The 19,502-nt window shown below is 38.4% G+C and overlaps 1 protein-coding gene across 4 annotated transcripts in view; it reads right to left on the reverse strand.

Moving 5' to 3' along the window:
- ppp2r2bb (protein phosphatase 2, regulatory subunit B, beta b) overlaps nt 1-19,502 on the reverse strand; it is a 73,109-nt gene that overhangs the window by 27,991 nt on the left and 25,616 nt on the right. The window contains exon 1 of one of the 4 annotated variants that reach the window (XR_014625186.1): nt 15,124-15,649. The exons of 2 other annotated variants lie outside the window; for them this stretch is intronic. Coding sequence is in view for 1 of the 2 variants with exons in the window: in XM_084387469.1 (XP_084243595.1) it covers nt 15,124-15,193 (70 nt within the window). In the remaining variant the exon portion in view is untranslated. Of the gene's footprint in view, nt 1-15,123; nt 15,682-19,502 lie in introns of those variants that run through there. One more of the 4 variants, XM_084387469.1, reaches the window with a different exon arrangement.

Below are 19,502 nucleotides of genomic sequence, written 5' to 3' on the forward strand. Positions count from 1 at the left end.
AAAATTTTAAAGCATAGAATAAAAACTAAAAATCTATCAACCGAGCTGCCTCCTGTCTGCCTACAATCTACCTCCTGCCTTTCACTCTTTTTCTTCAACTGTACTGTGAGCAGATTTACTTCGGGAATAATGAATATGCCTCCAGGGGCCGAAGCTAAAAAATTTCGTTTCATGAATAAATTGAATGGAGTAGCCAGGGGGTGTTTGGCTTGGCAGCAGCGCTTACCGGGAACCAGTCAATAACAAACGGGACCCGCTCTCCATCTAATGATCCAGAGAGATTACGACTGTGATACAGCAGCAGACTGCTGGAGTTTACTTTCTCTTCACCCATAATGCACCTCTCTGTTAGAGAGGTCAGAGTGCTAAGAGAACAATCATTTAGTGCTCAGGGCAAAGAAATAGAGATGCTAAAAATAGAAATTCAAGATCTGGGTTGTGGCTTTCAAGTAAGGAATATAAGAGAAAAAGTTGCTATACCAAACTGTTTTATTGTGCATCATCAGTAACATATAATGACAGTTTTCTAAGAGCTTTTAATAGAGACAGGTCCATAAATAAGCTGAAACATAAATAAGTATTTTTTTTCCCCTTTGATTCATTGAAAATGAACTTATTATGGCAACAGGATACTATGGAAGCCCATTTCTTCCATGTGAGAGAATGCTTTGGTAAATCATATTTATGAGATAAAAGTCAAAATTATGACATACTAAATCAGAATTATGTAATAAAAAGTCAGAATTGTGACTAATTCAATTATGATGAATTCAAAATTATGACATAATAAGTCATAATAACTGAGATAAAAAAAATCATAATTATGACATACTATGTCACAACTATGAGATAAAGGGTTGAAACTGACATACTATATCATAATTGTGATTAAAAAGTCTAAATTATGACATAATGTCATAGCTATGAGATAAAAAGTCTAAATGATAACATACTAAGTCATAGCTATGAGATAAAAAATAATTATGATATAATTATAATTATGTATTATGAAATAAAAATAGATTTTGACGTAAAAAATGATGACCTTTTTGTAATAATAATAAATAAATAAAAATCTTATGTAGTAGAAATCCACGGAACCCTTAAGGGGACATGGTGAAGAAAAAATATGAGATGGGAGGAAAAATAATAAGTCAATGCTTTTGCGTTCTTTGCGAGTGACCGCAAAGTTTCTCGGTGGAATGCAAGCATTTTGCGAACGAACGCAAAAGCATTGACTTATTATTTTTCCACCAATCTCATATTTTTTTCCGTCACCATGTCCCTTTAGGAGCTCCATAGAAATCGCTTTTTACTTAATTGTAAAAAATTGCTTTGATAACGGTGTCATCAAAGCAGTGTTTGGCAGTAACTGGATAAGCTGCTCGTTCTAAAGAGCATAAATGAAATGGGCTATGCACTTTTTTCACTACCTAAATCTCTTTTTTGTGTTCAACAGAAGGCAGAGTACAACTCAATTGACATTTTTGGTCAAACTATTTCTTTAAACACATACAGAGATAAACTGCCTCTTAGTCCCCCTACACCTCAATAAAGGCTTTTACCCATTGACTGTAATTCCCTGCAGAGTTGGCCCTCCATTGTTAGTTGTTAGGGGCCAGAATTCAGAAGCTTTTGTCTGGCTGGTATTGGGTGGCTTGATGCTGACTGGGGGGATTGCAGTAAATATAAAGAGGCGTTTTGCTGAGTTCAGGTACTGAAGCAGCACTACTCTTCACTGCAGTGGTGGAGAAAGGTCTATTCCATATGGATACATAAATAACCACACAGGAATCAGTGGGCTTGGAAGAAATAAATCGGTCTTGATTTATGGCCATGCAGCCGCAGTAAACAAAAACGCAAATGCAAAGAGTATCGAGAGCAGAGCGGCACAGGATCTCATAGGTTAAAGACAATGTTGAGGAATCACTAAAAGAAGCGCCGCTACTAATTTCACTACATTCTTCAGTGGTGTAACAGTAGTTCATCTTTCAAGTTCAAAATAGTTTTTCTTTAACAATGTAACATCACTATGTGGAAATTTTTATGGCATATATATATTTATTATAGGGGTGCTATTATGATTATTTACATTTTCAACTTTCTTTAGCGTGTAATGTTACTGTTTGAGCATGAAAGTTCTGCAAATTAACAAAACGCGCAAAGATGTTGACCAATCACAATACAGTAGTCAAGCTGACCAATCAGAGCACATTGCACTTTTTGGAAGAAATGGCTTTATAAAGACAGGAACTACAAAGTGTTGCAGACAGACTGTTAAGACAGCTGCTGCAACAATGTAAAATATGTGAAAAATAAGGTGTTTTTGAACATTTAGGCATGAAACCTGTTGTAGTAGACCCCAAAAACAAAATCAAAACTTTGAAAAAGGGTAAATTAGGTCCTGTTTAAAATTCTGCTGTTCATCATCATTTTAACAGTTGGGGCCCTATTTTAACGATCTGAAACGCAAGTGTCAAGCGCAAAGCGCAAGTAACTTTGTGGGCGGGTCTTGGCGCTGTTGCTATTTTCCCGGCGGGATAAATGACTCTTGCGCCCGGCGCAAATCTAAAAGGGGTTGGTCTGAAGTAGCTTCATTATTCATAGGTGTGGTTTGGGAGTAACGTGAAATAAACCAATCAGAGCGACATTTCACATTCCCTTTAAGAGCAGGCGCGCTTGTTCTAAAGTGGATTCCTATTATAACGGCGGATTTGCAGGCGCACGACAGGAGCAGTTCAAGGCCGAGGAGACCGACGTTCTCGTCAGGGACGTTGGGGATGGAGAAACACACCCAAATTAACTTCGGTTAAACAGGCGTATGATAATTTGGGTAAATGTGTAAGCTATGTGTATGCTTTTATAATAAAATGTCTATCTATCTATCTATCTATCTATCTATCTATCTATCTATCTATCTATCTATCTATCTATCTATCTATCTATCTATCTATCTATCTATCTATCGTAATAATGTATGATTTGCAAAAATGATAACTGCTGCATCTGTGTGTAGATGAGAGAATCAAAGTGTATGCGCGTTGTGCACACGCTACATTGATTAAGGCCAAGCATGCGCCCTTAAAATAGCATATGAATAACATGCGCAACGCGCCACTGACTTTAAACTGTTTTTTTTTCGGTCAGTGGCGCAATTGTTTTCTAAACCTGTAAAATAGCATGAGGGAACGTTTGCGCCGGAACACGCCTCCTCTTTGCGCTGAACCGCCCCGGGGAGCGCAAGTGTATTTCTTAGTTAACCGACGTGCGTCTGTGGAGGGAAAAGTCCGCTTTGCGCGGGTGCAAAATAGGAATGATACATGCGTCCGTGTACAAAGTCAATTGCGCTGGGTGCAAGATAGGGCCCTTGGTGTTTTTTTGTTGTTGTATTGTTGTATTTATGGTAAATGTATCTGTTTAACAAGTGTAATGTCACCTGATTTAAGATTTTATTGATTCAAGAACCATGACAGTTTTTGTGCCAGAAAGAAAATATGCCTATAATTAAATACTTCTGGTGAACCTAACTAGTTATCTTAAAGAGCAGTGAGAACGTGAATGCAGTTAAATCTATGTGAAGATGGCATCTTAGCAAGCAAAGTAGTTTCCCCAACACTGGCTAAACAGCATTACTGGACTTGGGCTTACAGTTATTCTGATCCACAGTGACTGATCCATGTCAGTTGTGAATATCTGCAGTTCACAGTGTGACTAAGCAGCTGTGCGAGAGAGAGAGCATGTCTGTGAATGTGGCAGCTGGTCCACATTAATGGGTCTGGTTGTAATCGCTCCTGCAGTAGCTTACAAATCCTTTAACATCAGTATCAGGGGCATCCTACACACTGGCACTATTTGTCTCTATTACAGGCAACATCTGCGACCATCTGCATCTCTAATACAGGTTTATTGTGCCCATAAGCTGTAAACGGAGACAAAATGGAACGTTTTTGTATTGGGAGTATGGGAGAAGCACGACACGTCACACACACATCACTTTGACAGATTTTCTCTATTTGCACTGGCAAATTTGTTGACTTGACATCTCGCCAGTCTCAGAATGTCCAAGCTACTATTATCCATACAAAAAAAAGAAGACCACAAACTAGGGGTTGCCACGATACCAGATTTTCACTACATGATTATCATGGCCAAAATAATTTACGTTAATGATAATAAGGCAGTTGTTAGGCTGCATCAATTAGGTAAACCGGTTGTATTTGTTGTTACATTAAAAGAGGAATGGCATCTACACTTATATTGTCTGTCTGTCTCATTCTTATCCTGAGGTTATTGTAGTCAGGTAAGCTCAGAATCCAGTCCATATCCAGACCAAATGGTGGACCTGCCCACTGAGACGAACACAACTCAGCCCTGAGTGAAGACCATGACAATTAAACGGGCTCTAGGAGCAAATTAAATCCCTGTGAAATCCTCATCGACTAGACAGCCATCAGCAGAGATCCTCAGTGAAGAACCAAACAACCAGAAGAGAACTCTGCATTGACACCTATGGCCAGTCCTATGGCCAGTTATGAACGCGCCATGCTAGGAACACAACGCAGTTTCATCAGTCATTGATAAGCCATTCGTCCACTACTGGCTAAACGACAGCTCTGCTAGACAGACTACAACTCCTCCTCCCTACAAATGCTGGCGTGACATATCCCAATCTTCAAACAGGAGATGGATGAAATATTTTGAATGATATCAATTCACAATCTGACTTGTGAAAAACTGGCCTCCTGACTGAGCCTGGTTTCGCCCAACGTTTGTTTCTCCATTTCTGTCACCTGATGGAGTGTAGGTTCCTTGTCCCTTACTCCTTTTCCACCAACAAGAACCAGGTGCTGGTTCGGAGCTAGAGCTAGTGCCGGTTCGGAGTTGGTTCGACTGACAAGCCTCCAAAGAACCGGTTTGCTTTTCCACAGGCTAAAAGAGCCAGCGCAGAGCCAGGTCTTACGTCACAGCTACGTCTCATCTTTCCCAGTAACGTTAGCGTGGCGGCGCCAAACACAAACACATCATCAACAATGGACGTTGCTTTGCTATTGATGTTCATGGCTTTGCGGACCTACATCGGCATCCAAACACGGCGGATCCAACGTGTTCGCGCGGCTCTTTGTATTTTCTGCAAAACCGGTTTCGTCCGCGAAGCCCCGTCTAACTTACTCTGGACTTCTGAAGAGGACCAAAGTGCAAGAAAGCAGCTTGTTTCGTCGTCTGACCACTGCTGTTTTTGTTTAATCGCGTCCATTGTGTTTAGCTGCTGTTAGCTCGATTAGCTGCTATTTGAAAATGGCGGTCACAAGTTTCTCTTCAGTCTTGTTGGCCACGGTAACCCCGCCCCCAGCCTCTGACGCAAGCGGTTCTTTCTTGGCTCCGTTCTAGACCCTGCAATGATTTGGTGCTACTTAAGAACCAGTTTTACTGGTTCGGAGCTGGTGCTTTGGCGGTGGAAAAACAAAGAACCGATTTGAAACTAGGCTCTGGCTCCGAACCAGCACCAGCTCTGCCTTGGTGGAAAAGGGGTACCTGTCGTCTTTGGCGTGCTTAGTCTAGGACACTTAAAATTCGGCAATATTAATGATTTGACTGTATCTGTATAAACCACTATATAAATAAAGGAGACTATTTCACTCGGCAATATCAACAGAAATTATATAATAATAAGGCTATTAAATCAAATTCATATATACCTACTAGACAAGATCCGAAATCTCACATCATCTAGTAGGTACTACATTTGGTACGAAAAACCAACTTCATTGAAGAAAGTGTTTTATATATTATGAATATGGGTAGTTTGCATGAAATCTGGATATACTACATCCGCCATGCTGTCACTCTCATGTGACCTACAAGCATCAGTGTCATTGCTTCACTGCCATTCACAAATCCTCTACTGTGGCCTCATGAGATGGTAATGATCTCATAAATTTCAGCGGAAGTAGCACTTTTCGCCTACTGTTTTTTCGAATACTATGAATTCGAACATACTACTCATTATGGCATACTATTTTTTACATACTATAGAATAGAAGGGAAGTAGACATTCGGACGCAGCGCCTGTCTTTTTTACGGAATCCAAAAAACTTTAGTGTTTTTAAGTGTTAGTGTCTCTCTTTCACGCGTCACCTCCTCTGACATGAATTTGCGTGGCAGTAAGGGCTACTCACTGCATCATTTTCTATTTTCCATTTTATGACAGGTGGCAATCAGCATTAAGGTGCAATACCACAACTTACTATGTTGGAGTGTCAACCAGATAGTTACTGGTGCTGGATTATTTACGATATTACCATGAGTAGGACTAACATTATATACATTTTTAAAACATCACAGTTATCATCAATACAGGTATATTGCAACACCCCTACCACAAACAATATTTAATTGTATAATAGAACAACCTGGACATGCTAAATAACACAAATAATCACAATTTTAATTTTAATTTTTATAATCAAGGGTGCATAAATGATGATGACAAAATTTTCATTCTTGGATGAAATCGGAACACATATGTTCTGCTTTGTGAATTTATATGAAATATATTCTGCCAGGGTTCTCTCAGTTTTCATTTAGTGGTCTCTTGTGTTTTCACTGTGACCACACATGCTAATGTGCTATCCTTAACTGGGAACATTAGCATGTGAAATTGAATAATCATCAACCCTCCTGGCTGAGAAGATGATGGCGTTACTCCACCGACAGAGCAGAACAGCTGAAAAAGTCATCATGGAATTAAGAAGACTTTATCTCAATTATGATGTTCTTTAAATTACACAATTTGCCACACTAGCAAAAGTTTTAATTGCCTATATTACAGCATAATACTAATAGCATACTAATAACATAATATGAATAGCATACTACTATACTACTCTTACTGTTTCTGCAGTATTACAATTGCCAAAATGCACAACACTCACAAGTGATATGACAGCCACAATTTTTAACATCTCTTTCTTGACTCATTTTTTGACTGGACTGGCAAAAGTAAAGACATTTTTCAAACAGCTAGATTTATTTACAAAGTGTTGAGGCTTTCTTCATCATAAGCCAGTTTCCACTGATCCACAATCTGTTTAAGAGTATCTGGAATGATTTTTCAATGCAATCACCATACATCTTTAAAATAAAATGATTTCGAGCATTCAATATTCAAATCCTCACTGAAAGATAACTGCGCGTTTTATGGATACAAACCTTTGACAGTTATTTTCCACCTTTCCTGGCTCAAACAACTCTAAATTGAAACTCGAGAGGGCAAAATTCAATCTTATCGACCTCTAATAGCCACAACCATCACATCAGCTTTCTAGAGATGATGGCTGTGGACATTAAATTAAGAGGTAATTTGACATGTTTTCATACAGGTTTCCAAGCTATTTTCTTCAAGAACGCTGTGGTCAGTAATAGGGTGGCTGTTCCACATAGATGACTACCAATCTAGTTCAGCTCTGGAAAAATCGTTTATCTGACTGCTCCTGTTAAATGGTTGTCAATATGCACCGGGGCACCTCCATTTGTCCGTCAACCAGCCTGAAAGGAGGGAACAATGATGCTGACGGTGCAGTAATAAGGAGAGGAAAGGGAGGTAGTTTTTTTGTCGTACAAATTGGGTAAACATAATGAGAAGACACAGGAGGTGGCAGAGAGAGGCAACTGCGGTGCAAACAATGTCAAAAAATTTGGTAGCGAGTGTTATAATGCCGCAGGGCATTTGAAAAAAAGCGAGAGAGAGAGAGGCGCCAAAACGGGAAGCATCAGCAATCTGATTTTAATGAGCCAACACAAGAGGTTCACAACAGAGCCAAAAGGATCTCTGGCTAGACCCCACCCCCCTCCCCGAACTCACAGCCGTTACACTAACGCAGGGTAAGGAGGTCCGAAGAGAACGTCACTACCCTGTGCCTGTAAGGTAATGAACAGCCTGTGTCCAGAGACACCACCCCCTACAGCCTGTTAATGTGTCCCTGGTCCACTCCATCAAGTAATGGTGTAATAACAAGAGGGACTGTTGGGAGCAGAAAAGGGACTTGGTTACAACTACCATTTAATGGACTACTGTATCATTCCTGTTCGAACAAGCAACTGTGTAAGCAACGTCTTAAGATTTTCATGGTTATACACCCTTGATTAAAACATGGTGACCATGCTTTGAGTTAGGGTTAATATATTATATAACACAAATATAGGGGTAAAATATTTCTTCAAAAGGAATGAATGAGAATAATTCTTCTCTGAAAATAATTTTATAGCTACAGTTCTGGCAAATGTATTTTGTTTTACAGATATTTGAATATTTTTATTTTAAACAAGACAAGGACACTGATTTTTAGTGAAAAATAAATATGGTCTTATTACCAATTCTCACTAGTAACTAACTATTAACTATGACTTTTGCCTCAATAAACTCCTAATTACTGCTCATTAATACTTAGTAAGGTAGTTGTTAAGTTTAGGTATTGGGAAGGATTAAGGGATGTAGAATATGGTCGTGCAGAATAAGACATTAATAATGTGATTTATAAGTACTAATAAACAGCCAACATCCTAGTAATATGCATGTTAATAAACAACTAGTTAATAGTGAGAAATTGACCGTAAACTAAAGTGTTACCATGTAGGTAATACACATTTCATGTGTTCCTCACTAACAGACTATACTTCACCTGACTTCACCTATACTTCAACTATGATAGCTTCATCAAACGGAAAATCCATTAAAACATTTTTTATTGATTACAATTGTATTGATAAGAGTAAACTGAACACTAGTACTTACCATTAATACAACTTCTGATAATGCATGGTTTCACATTAGATATTTTAAGATAAGCAATTCAGTTGCAAATGAGATAATATCCAAATTGCTCCACAAATGCACATTCTTACAAACAGACCACAAAGAATGATAGGCAACTTGTCTTTTTTTTTTTTAATCATCTTTGAAATGGCTAAGCACCGCAAACAGTCTGTGGCTATTTTCAACTGTTTTACTTTAAAACTGCAAAAACCTTAATATTATTCCTAATATACAAAAATTCCTAATATTAACTCTAATAATTCCAAAGTATGTTACATTTTTAGTATAGAGTGCATAAGTGTGTTTATTCACCAACCACAACCAAATCACAATCGAGATTCATGTTTGGATTTATTACAGTTCGTCAGAGAAGGTTCGCTCACAGATTTAATAGCAGCAAATGGCACACACACACACCTCGTGAAGAAACACATACTGGAGAGAGATTGTGCGCACTGTTGCCAGACTGAGAAGATTAAGTAAAACACTGGGCAGAAAATGTATCCTTTTAATAGGAGGAAAGCTCTTGACATCTGGCCACCCCAAGCAGGAAAGACAGTGGAGGCTTGTTACCAATGCAAGATGATAAATGTCAAGAAAAAAAATATAAAAAAACACTTTCGGGACAAATAACCAGCAAATATCACAATGATTATTTTTAATGAATCGAGAAAAGAAGAAATCGTTATCGTGATTAATCGTGCAGCCCTAAACTACTTAAAGCGAGAGGAAAATCTTCTGCTTTCCAGAAAATTCAGAGGAGGCATCTGGAGGGAAGGAGATGAGCCAGATAAGACTCCGAGATCAGATTAGAGAAGGATCGCTCATCGCTGCTTTCTTCCCAATCACCCCCTTGAGTGCACCTGACCAGGTCTAACTCTGCAGATCAACGCTGATCTTCCTGTAGTTTCACTCAGACCCGCATCCACTGTAGGTCACCTCGAGATACTACACGGACAGCTTCTTTCAATCTTGAGAAAAAGAAAATGTCTGAGCTGAAGGTTGCGTCTTTGAATGGTGCGGGATTATTTTACTGCAGACTAAACACTCACTGGGTTGTTTTGTCTGCTCAGCTGTGATTTACAACACACTGCCTTCGATCTCTCTATGCGACTGAGGTCAAAAGGTCTTGAATGACATCTGTTTGTCAACATTTCAGCCTATGTATAAGTTTCACCTTTGCTTTTATAGCGAATGCTTTTTTTTTTTTCGTGGTGTAAATATGCTCAGTTGTTGTCTACCCTGCTCAAAGATGCTGACAGAACCTTGTGGACCAGGGCGTAGCAGGGATAAATATGGGTGCTTTAAAACTGCTTTAAAAATGCATAGGTCATCATTTATTTATCTGATTGTCAAAACCACAGAGGCATCAGTATGATGGTAGTTAACTGCTCAAGCTATAAGCTCTTCACAGCTGTGTCTGGTAATGACTGTTTGTCGGTTTTCTGCAAATGATATTGCTATGTGCTAAAAAAGGCAACATTCAGAGGCTTCTGGATGTTTTCCCTATAGTCCCATTACCCAGAGTCAGCTGTAAATGCTATTTTAATTCTAGGCAAGAGTGCTTCAAAATCTCAGTTTGCTGACGCTCCAACATTGCTCAAGACAATGAACAATGGCTGGTGTTTCTAGGGTGTTTGTACGTACTGTAGTAGTTAAGTTATATTTACTGAACCAAGTCAAAAGCCAACCCTAAGTGTTTATGATATTCTATTGATTGTCTAGAAAGGTAAGAGCACATTTCTACTCGAAAATCATCACTAACATCATTAACATCATCCAAAGCTCTATACATTTTTTCCTTTCTTCCACACACAAAAGGAGAAATTTTTAAATACTGTCCTGAATGCTTTTTACCATGCAATAGACCTTATTTAGGTTAGAATTTTATGCGGATGAAAACGAGGCTGCGCGGGATAGACTTATAGTCTTTACAATGGCATGAACTGCATAAAGGTCCAAGATCACGTAATTTTCACAACTCGCAATTTGACATGCCATTATACAGTAATACGATATATCGCGATAATGAACACGCACAATATTTTTATCGTGGGCACTTCAAAATACCGTGAATAATTATTTATTACGAATTATTCTGATTTTTAGAATGCATTTTAAGAATACTTTTCCCATCAACTGGTTAAACTGCATAACATCGCTGTATGCTGCGTCAAGGAGGCATGCGCACTGATTTAAACAAGCCCAATTTGAGAAGCGCATGGTGGAACGAGTGAAGGAGACGCGCTGAATGAAAATGCACATTCACTCTCTGACAGCAGATGGCGCTGATGGAACAGTAGAAATGCAGCTGTTACCCCAGTAACCCCATAAACAAAGCAGCTGTGCTACTTTCTGTTTCTGAACCACAGACAGTATAAGAAGTGGACAGAGCCATCTCATTGGAACTCAATTGAGACAAGTGAAGCCCATTTTTAGCGATTTTTTAGGACTTCCGTTCCTGACGCGCAGACTCAAACAGAGCTTGACGACGTAGATGTGACGTGAGCAACCCGTCTGTCTTCTAGTGGCTGTGGCGCGAGAAATCTGAATCATTCCCTTCCGAAACTTGCAGAGACGGAGAGTGTGAGTAGGAGCTGTCCATGAGCTAGGAGCAAGAGAAACTTTTGCTAGGTATTCTGATTAATTATTTTGTCATTTTGCCTCCACGTCCCCCCGATTGCCCGCGAGCTTCTCCTCCTGTCCATACGGTAATCTCTCTACTGTGCGACAGAGAGTCACGTGGTTATGACGCAATCGTTAGCCTATTTTTACAAAAACTGCTTCTACGGGGCCGTAACGTAAGATACAAGGTAATGGAGCATTTTATACATTGTCGTGTTTCTTTAGAAATAAATAATGGACAAATGGAGTCTTCAAACGCCTCAGATGTAAAGTTATTCGCTGTCAAAGTGGCGCCAAAATGAATGGGAGTCAATGGAATGCTAACAGCAGGTGAAGTTCTGCTACAAGATGCTTCAACTTCCGGTCGACTTCCTTCCCGCTTGTTCTGAACAGTATTTAAATGTTTTAAACAGCCATTGAGATTTTTGTATTCGCAATGGTGTGCATCGTAGTACCAAATACTTAAAGACTTAAACATTTTTACATTTTAATCTGGACGACTTTTAGGATTCTTTATTGTTGTGTAAAGCTTCACAATAAGGACCCATTAGGTAACATTAGTTAATTCATTAGTTAACATTAACTGAATGAAAAACACTTCTAAAGCATTTATTAATATTAGTTATTAAGTAATTTCAACATTTAATAATACATTATTAAAATCAAAAGTTGTAACTATTATTTAATGGACCTGAGCTAACATGAGCTAACAATAATCAGTTGTATTTTTTAAACTAATGTTTACAAAGAATAATAACTTTTGTAAAAAAAAAGAAAAAAAAAAAAGCTATTGCTCATTGTTATTGTTAGTTAATGTATTAACTAACATTAACTAATGGGACCTAATTAATTCAAGTTAATTCCCCTTAACTAATGGGAATTATTGAAACATGTTGCCTATTAATCTTCATAATTTTTTTGCACTTAAAATCTGTTTGAAACATTTGATTACTTTGTAAGTTTTTCTTTACTGTATCTAAATCTTCTTTTTTTATATATAAGAAAAAAAGTTATTAAACCTGTTGAAGTCACAATACTTTTTTTGCAACTTATTTGAATATCATGATAATACAGTATACCGTGATAAAAGCTTCAGCAATTATCGCAACATGAAAATGTTATACCATCACATACCAACTCGCAATTTTAATAACTGTTTTTTAGAGGAAATAAACCTAAATGTAATGCTGCAATCGACACCTTTTACTATTTAATCACAGGAGCCATTATCATTATGTCGCTAATTTTTCCAATTAATTGCGCAGCCCTTATTGTTAATAAAAGTTTTGACATCCAGCTTTCCTTGGTGCATTCACAAGAGTTTATGATAGAAGTAGCAATGTCCAATTCATAAACGTGTAAAAAATTTTCAATGAATCGGTTGATCCAGTTCACAAAAAAAGTCTGAATGATTGGTTAACAAATTGAACTCAGTTCACTTCAACTCACTTGACTCAATAATCTAGTTAAAGTGATTAGCAGCTCACTGCCAGGGAAGACTATCAGAAGATTACCGTAAATTTCAGTCTGTTCCTCACACAAACCATTTGTATGACTTCAGAAGACTTAGAATATGGTTATTATATATATATATATATATATATATATATATATATATATATATATATAGTTTATATATGGTTAACTATTTTAATGATACTTTATATTGTTTTGGTGCTTTTGCTTAATTTTCTAATCTTAAAAATTAACGGAATGGAAAATTAATGGAGAAAAGCAATCAGTACAGTCATATGGGTTCGTAATAAAAAAATTCTATTCTTAGAGTTAATGGTTTGTTTGTTTTTTTTAAGTTAATTTTATTTTATTTTTTTTGTGAACACCATGCTATAAATAGTCCATGATTTAATCATTTGACTCTCTTTCAGAGTAAGGGTAAGTTTAGCCATCAGATGCACAGACAGCATGTTCTACAAGAGCTGTAAGTGATGGATGAGAGGGGAGCACTTGCATAATTCACAGAGAATTAACTAGGGAAGATGAGAGGCATGTAGTAGATTCTATTCTCCAGACGACAGGAGCTCATCTAAGGTCAGTGGGTGAAGTACACACAGATGCAATCAATCCTTTTAATGCTACAAAACAGAAAACAAGTGTCAAACCATGCAGCTTTGACGTCAACACATGTTTAGCCAAATAGCTCAACAAATTACACATAAAAATGGCTCCTAGTTACCAAAATAACCATCAGAATTTTGACTCCTTTTACTCCAAAATACAATGAATAAATCTCCCAACACTTTGGTAATAAATAAAAAGAATACTGAATTACGCACAGTATGACCAGGAGTGTTGATTAAGAGATTGTCCATTTTGATTTCATTAAGAATAAATACTCTTAGAGACTGGATTTAAGCATGGCCTGCCTGAAATGTGGATTTTCGCAGCTGGAATGACATCACATATGACTACGTGTTCTCTGGCTTTAATCTCTGATTTATTCCCTTCTCTCACCATCCCTCCCTCCCTTTCTCTCTCCGTCTCTGTCTCCAACCAACCCCCCCACCCCATTCACTGATGCGTCGCACCAGTCCTGTTGAAGGCTTCTTGTCTGTGCATGAGAGGGTCTGGCTCAGTGAAACTCTTCAACTGTCTATTGTCAGAGAAGAAGAATGCCTTTATACTGTCAATATAATCTACAGTTTGCACTGGCTGCACTTGGAAGACAAGTACTGCAACAATTCACAATAGAAAACATGTTTCTAACTGTAAAAAAAAAAGGCCAATTTGTATAGAAGGTTTCCACTGTAAGCATTTCAGTCGACGATTCTAGAGAAATACCTTAAGTATATATTTGTCAATAGTTCTCCTAGGAATGTTTACAAGATTCCATTTGTAACTTCCATTATCATTTGGATTAGAACCAATCCTAAAGGCATCTTTTATGACCCTATACTGTATGAACTGTACCTCATAAAGATATGGAATTATTTTACACATAATGTATGTGTTCTAAAAGATCTAGTTTTTCTTTTATGTTGGATAATTAAAATTCCCATTAAAACTGGTTGATATTCACCACTGTTTGTCAGAAATAGATCTTAATGTATCCTACACTGTTTTAGACCACAAATATTGCACACATCTAAACTGCCAGCTCTTACAACTGATGGAGCTGGGCGGACTAAACCACCAGAAAATCTTCTTAAGGTGTTAGTCAGACTGCTCAGCTATTTTTAGCTTGAAAAAAACACTACAATCAGTATTTAATATCATTATATTTGTAGTACACATGGAAGATGCCAGCATGACTGACACGCTTATGATCAGAGAAATATGCATCTGTACTTTAAAAAAAAAAGAACATGAGCAGAGTTGCTAAAAGGATTTCCATCATAATTTGGCACCGTTCCTAATGGGATCAAAGAAAATCCTGCCTCATAAACTGTAACTCCTAATAAGATTTTTAATGTCTTTTTTATCGAGCTCTACGTATGTTCTAAAGGATTCCGTTTTCTGTAGCGCTATATTAGAAGAAAGGATCTTAAGCATCTGCTGGATGAAATGAAAATCCTATTTATTCACTTTTCTCAATTAATAGCCTAAGTAATAAAATAAAAATTAGTTCATCCAGTCAGTTTTTTTGAAGCCAAAGCCAAACCCCAATTCCTTCTGTATGTCTGACTCTATGTGCACCTGAGAGGAGGAGATCATGTGATGAGATATACCTTCAGTTGCATAGTTGTGGTCTCGGAGGAAGCTGTTGTTGATCTTGCGGGTGTCTATTTCCTCATCCATTGAGAAAGGCGCTGATAACACTGACAAACGCAGAGAGAGAAACGCGCTATCTATCCATGATCCGCGCGTGTGCGTGCGTTCAGCCCAGAGCCCGGCGCGCAACACACGGACGCACCATTAGCCAACGTTACACAGCAGTCGCACTGAAATCCGTCAATAGATAAACGTGATGAGGTAGAAAGCCGGTGTCGGTGCGCAAGGTGTCACAAGGCGGGGCTGTCTGCAGCAAACCGTGATTTGACGTAAAGTTGCACAAGCCTCATCCGAAATGACAACAACCCGCGTCCAAATCCATGCCTTGAAATGAGTTGTCATGCACAGTTTGACGAGTTTCAGATGTGAGTCTCAGACTGCCGGCTTAGAGAGCTCGCTTTCCTCTCTGTCGCTCCGTATGAGAGCGCTGAAGTGCTGACGTGACGCTAACGTGACGCTGCCGTGGACGCGCCGCGCCGCATCGGATGAAGTGAGAGACTGGCGCTGCCTGCAACAGTGACTCCGCCCCTCTCTCACTCCAGTCTGTGCGCAGAGGATCATGCTAATATGTGCGATGGTGTTTTTTAGCACTTGTTGAATTATGCCCATCTGCATTACTTTTATAGCCTAATAATTATGGTGATAATGAAGCTCCTGCGTTTAAAAAAGCAATGTCATTGGTAATTGGTAATTGGCAGGTGAAGTGGACTTTTTTCTTTACGAATTGGGGTTAAAAATGTGTCAAGTGTCACAGCAGGGGCTATTCAGAATGGGTCTGTAGAAAAAAGGCCAGTTAGCAGTTTGTAGGTTTCAAACCCATTTTCTGTGAATTCTGTCCTGTCTGGTTATAATAAAGAGAATAAACTATATTTTATAAATGTGAGGTCGGAGCTATAGTCAAGTCAGTTTTATTTGTATGCACTTTACACACACACACGCTGATTCAAAGCAGCTTTACAGAAAATCATTTTAATGTTTATAATATTTTAAATTGTTGCATTTAGCAGATTAAAGCCAGGCAATAAACTTTACATTTTACAGTGATATGAACAATCAAGCAGATTTGCTATATACAGCGAGGAAAATAAGTATTTGAACACCCTGCTATTTTGCAAGTTCTCCCACTTAGAAATCATGGAGGGGTCTGAAATTGTCATCGTAGGTGCATGTCCACTGTGAGAGACATAATCGGAAAAAAAAAATCCAGAAATCACAATGTATGATTTTTTAACTATTTATTTGTATGATACAGCTGCAAATAAGTATTTGAACACCTGAGAAAATCAATGTTAATATTTGGTACAGTAGCCTTTGTTTGCAATTACAGAGGTCAAACGTTTCCTGTAGTTTTTCACCAGGTTTGCACACACTGCAGGAGGGATTTTGGCCCACTCCTCCACACAGATCTTCTCTAGATCAGTCAGGTTTCTGGGCTGTCGCTGAGAAACACGGAGTTTGAGCTCCCTCCAAAGATTCTCTATTGGGTTTAGGTCTGGAGACTGGCTAGGCCACGCCAGAACCTTGATATGCTTCTTACAGAGACACTCCTTGGTTATCCTGGCTGTGTGCTTCGGGTCATTATCATGTTGGAAGACCCAGCCTCGACCCATCTTCAATGCTCTAACTGAGGAAAGGAGGTTGTTCCCCAAAATCTCGCAATACATGGCCCCGGTCATCCCCTCCTTAATACAGTGCAGTCGGCCTGTCCCATGTGCAGAAAAACACTCCCAAAGCATGATGCTACCACCCCCATGCTTCACAGTAGGGATGGTGTTCTTGGGATGGTACTCATCATTCTTCTTCCTCCAAACACGTTTAGTGGAATTATGACCAAAAAGTTCTATTTTGGTCTCATCTGACCACATGACTTTCTCCCATGACTCCTCTGGATCATCCAAATGGTCATTGGCAAACTTAAGACGGGCCTTGACATGTGCTGGTTTAAGCAGGGGAACCTTCCGTGCCATGCATGATTCCAAACCATGACGTCTTAGTGTATTACCAACAGTAACCTTGGAAATGGTGGTCCCAGCTCTTTTCAGGTCATTGACCAGCTCCTCCCGTGTAGTTCTGGGCTGATTTCTCACCTTTCTTAGGATCATTGAGACCCCACGAGGTGAGATCTTGCATGGAGCCCCAGTCCGAGCGAGATTGACAGTCATGTTTAGCCTCTTCCATTTTCTAATGATTGCTCCAACAGTGGACCTTTTTTCACCAAGCTGCTTGGCAATTTCCCCGTAGCCCTTTCCAGCCTTGTGGAGGTGTACAATTTTGTCTCTAGTGTCTTTGGACAGCTCTTTGGTCTTGGCCATGTTAGTAGTTGGATTCTTACTGATTGTATGGGGTGGACAGGTGTCTTTATGCAGCTAACGACCTCAAACAGGTGCATCTAATTTAGAATAATAAATGGAGTGGAGGTGGACATTTTAAAGGCAGACTAACAGGTCTTTGAGGGTCAGAATTCTAGCTGATAGACAGGTGTTCAAATACTTATTTGCAGCTGTATCATACAAATAAATAGTTAAAAAATCATATATTGTGATTTCTGGATTTTTTTTTTTGGATTATGTCTCTCACAGTGGACATGCACCTACGATGACAATTTCAGCCCCCTCCATGATTTCCAAGTGGGAGAACTTGCAAAATAGCAAGGTGTTCAAATACTTATTTTCCTCACTGTATATATATATCGCTTTACATGAGTAGGCTACTGTATAGGAAGTTGGAAATATCCAACTTTAAAATTTTCTGACAATATAACCAATCAGGTAGCCAGCATCTGCTATATAGTATATATTGCTTTATGTATGTTTGCGGGTCTAAAATCGGATGTACTATAAATCCAACTTTAAATATATTGCTGTGCAAGTTGACATTTTGCGAAGATAAAGTATATCACTTTATTACTTGTAGTAGTTGAAGGTTGGAGATGTTATTTCCTTATGTGGTGATATTAAAGGTAGACTATGTAACTTTGGTCAAAATTAACAAAGTTTAAATAACAAGTGAATACATCAATCCTTCTTCCAAAAGGTATTATTGTCTTAACCTGATTCAATCATGGTAAATATGTGTTTATATTTTAGACCTAGCGGGATGGTTTTCGTGGGAAATTGCGTACACACGTCACTCGCCCATGATGCATGTGTCGTCATATCCGTAAATAGACAAAAGTTGATGACATGTGTATGGTCTGGCATAGGTTAATTGTCACAACGTGTGAGAAATGTTGACATGGAGCAGCTAAATCTCGAACCTCGAACCAGAGGACAGTCGCTGGCAAAAAGAGAACGCGACAGAGCTCGTAATAAAATAAGAATCAACATTGGCTTGGATTTTCCAATGCCGAGATGCCGAGAACTGAGGGATTTGAAATGTTGAGGGATGGAGATGGTATTTTTATTACTTTATTATTATAAAGCATTATCTATTGTGAAGGGTCATTTCATTATGGTTGTTGTAGAGCTGTGGTGGAATTTATTGTCAAGGAAGTAACGTGTCTATTAATGGGTAAAGCTACAGTAATGTCTTCAGCTAGTCAGATTGAGATCCTTTCCATCTAAACTGCTTACATCTCTTAAGCCTAATAGTGACTGTTTTACGAGCAGTAGGATAATCTCTTTCTTGCACAGTCACGCAGAGCCGAAACACAACCAAAACAATCTTCTCATGCAAAATGAACCGCTAGAGGGCCAAAAGTTAGTGTACCTTTAAGAACTAGTCACATTTATATCTGGGGCAAGTTGTCATGTTTTAACCCTCTGGGGTCTGAGGTGTTTTCTGGGTCCTGGAGGTGTTCTGACATGCTCTGACATTTGTGCTTATTTCTGTTACTTGTGACATTTTCATGGCTAAAGTCTTATTACACTGTATTCAGAACAAACTCTGCTACAATGTCAGCAGCATGTATGTAAAAGTTTGTAGTTTTGAGATAATGACGTTTATGCGTGGTTTGTGAAAAATAAATAAAAAATTGTCACTGAAATAAGGTCATGAAACCCAAACTGATTATTTCATCACAAGACTTTTGAAAACTGTATCACGTATCCTAGAATATTTTCTCCAAAACTATGTGAAAATCATCCTGCGTACTTATTCAGATAAAACAATATATTGATTTAAAATTTGTAAGACATGTTTTGCGTAAGTAGGCTTTATGGGAGGAGACGGGAATCATCATGAATATTGATGTATTTCACACCTGAGAAAGACAAAGACCCTCCCATAATGGCCCTATCAGGTGCTATCAGGCCCTATCATTATGAGGAACCTTGCACAAAGAATGAGTAGAGATTTAAAAAATAATGGCTTTTTGATTGTTTGGATTTATTTACAA

Source organism: Rutilus rutilus (genome assembly GCF_951802725.1).
Source record: "Rutilus rutilus genome assembly, chromosome: 18".
Classification (NCBI taxonomy): domain Eukaryota; kingdom Metazoa; phylum Chordata; class Actinopteri; order Cypriniformes; family Leuciscidae; genus Rutilus; species Rutilus rutilus.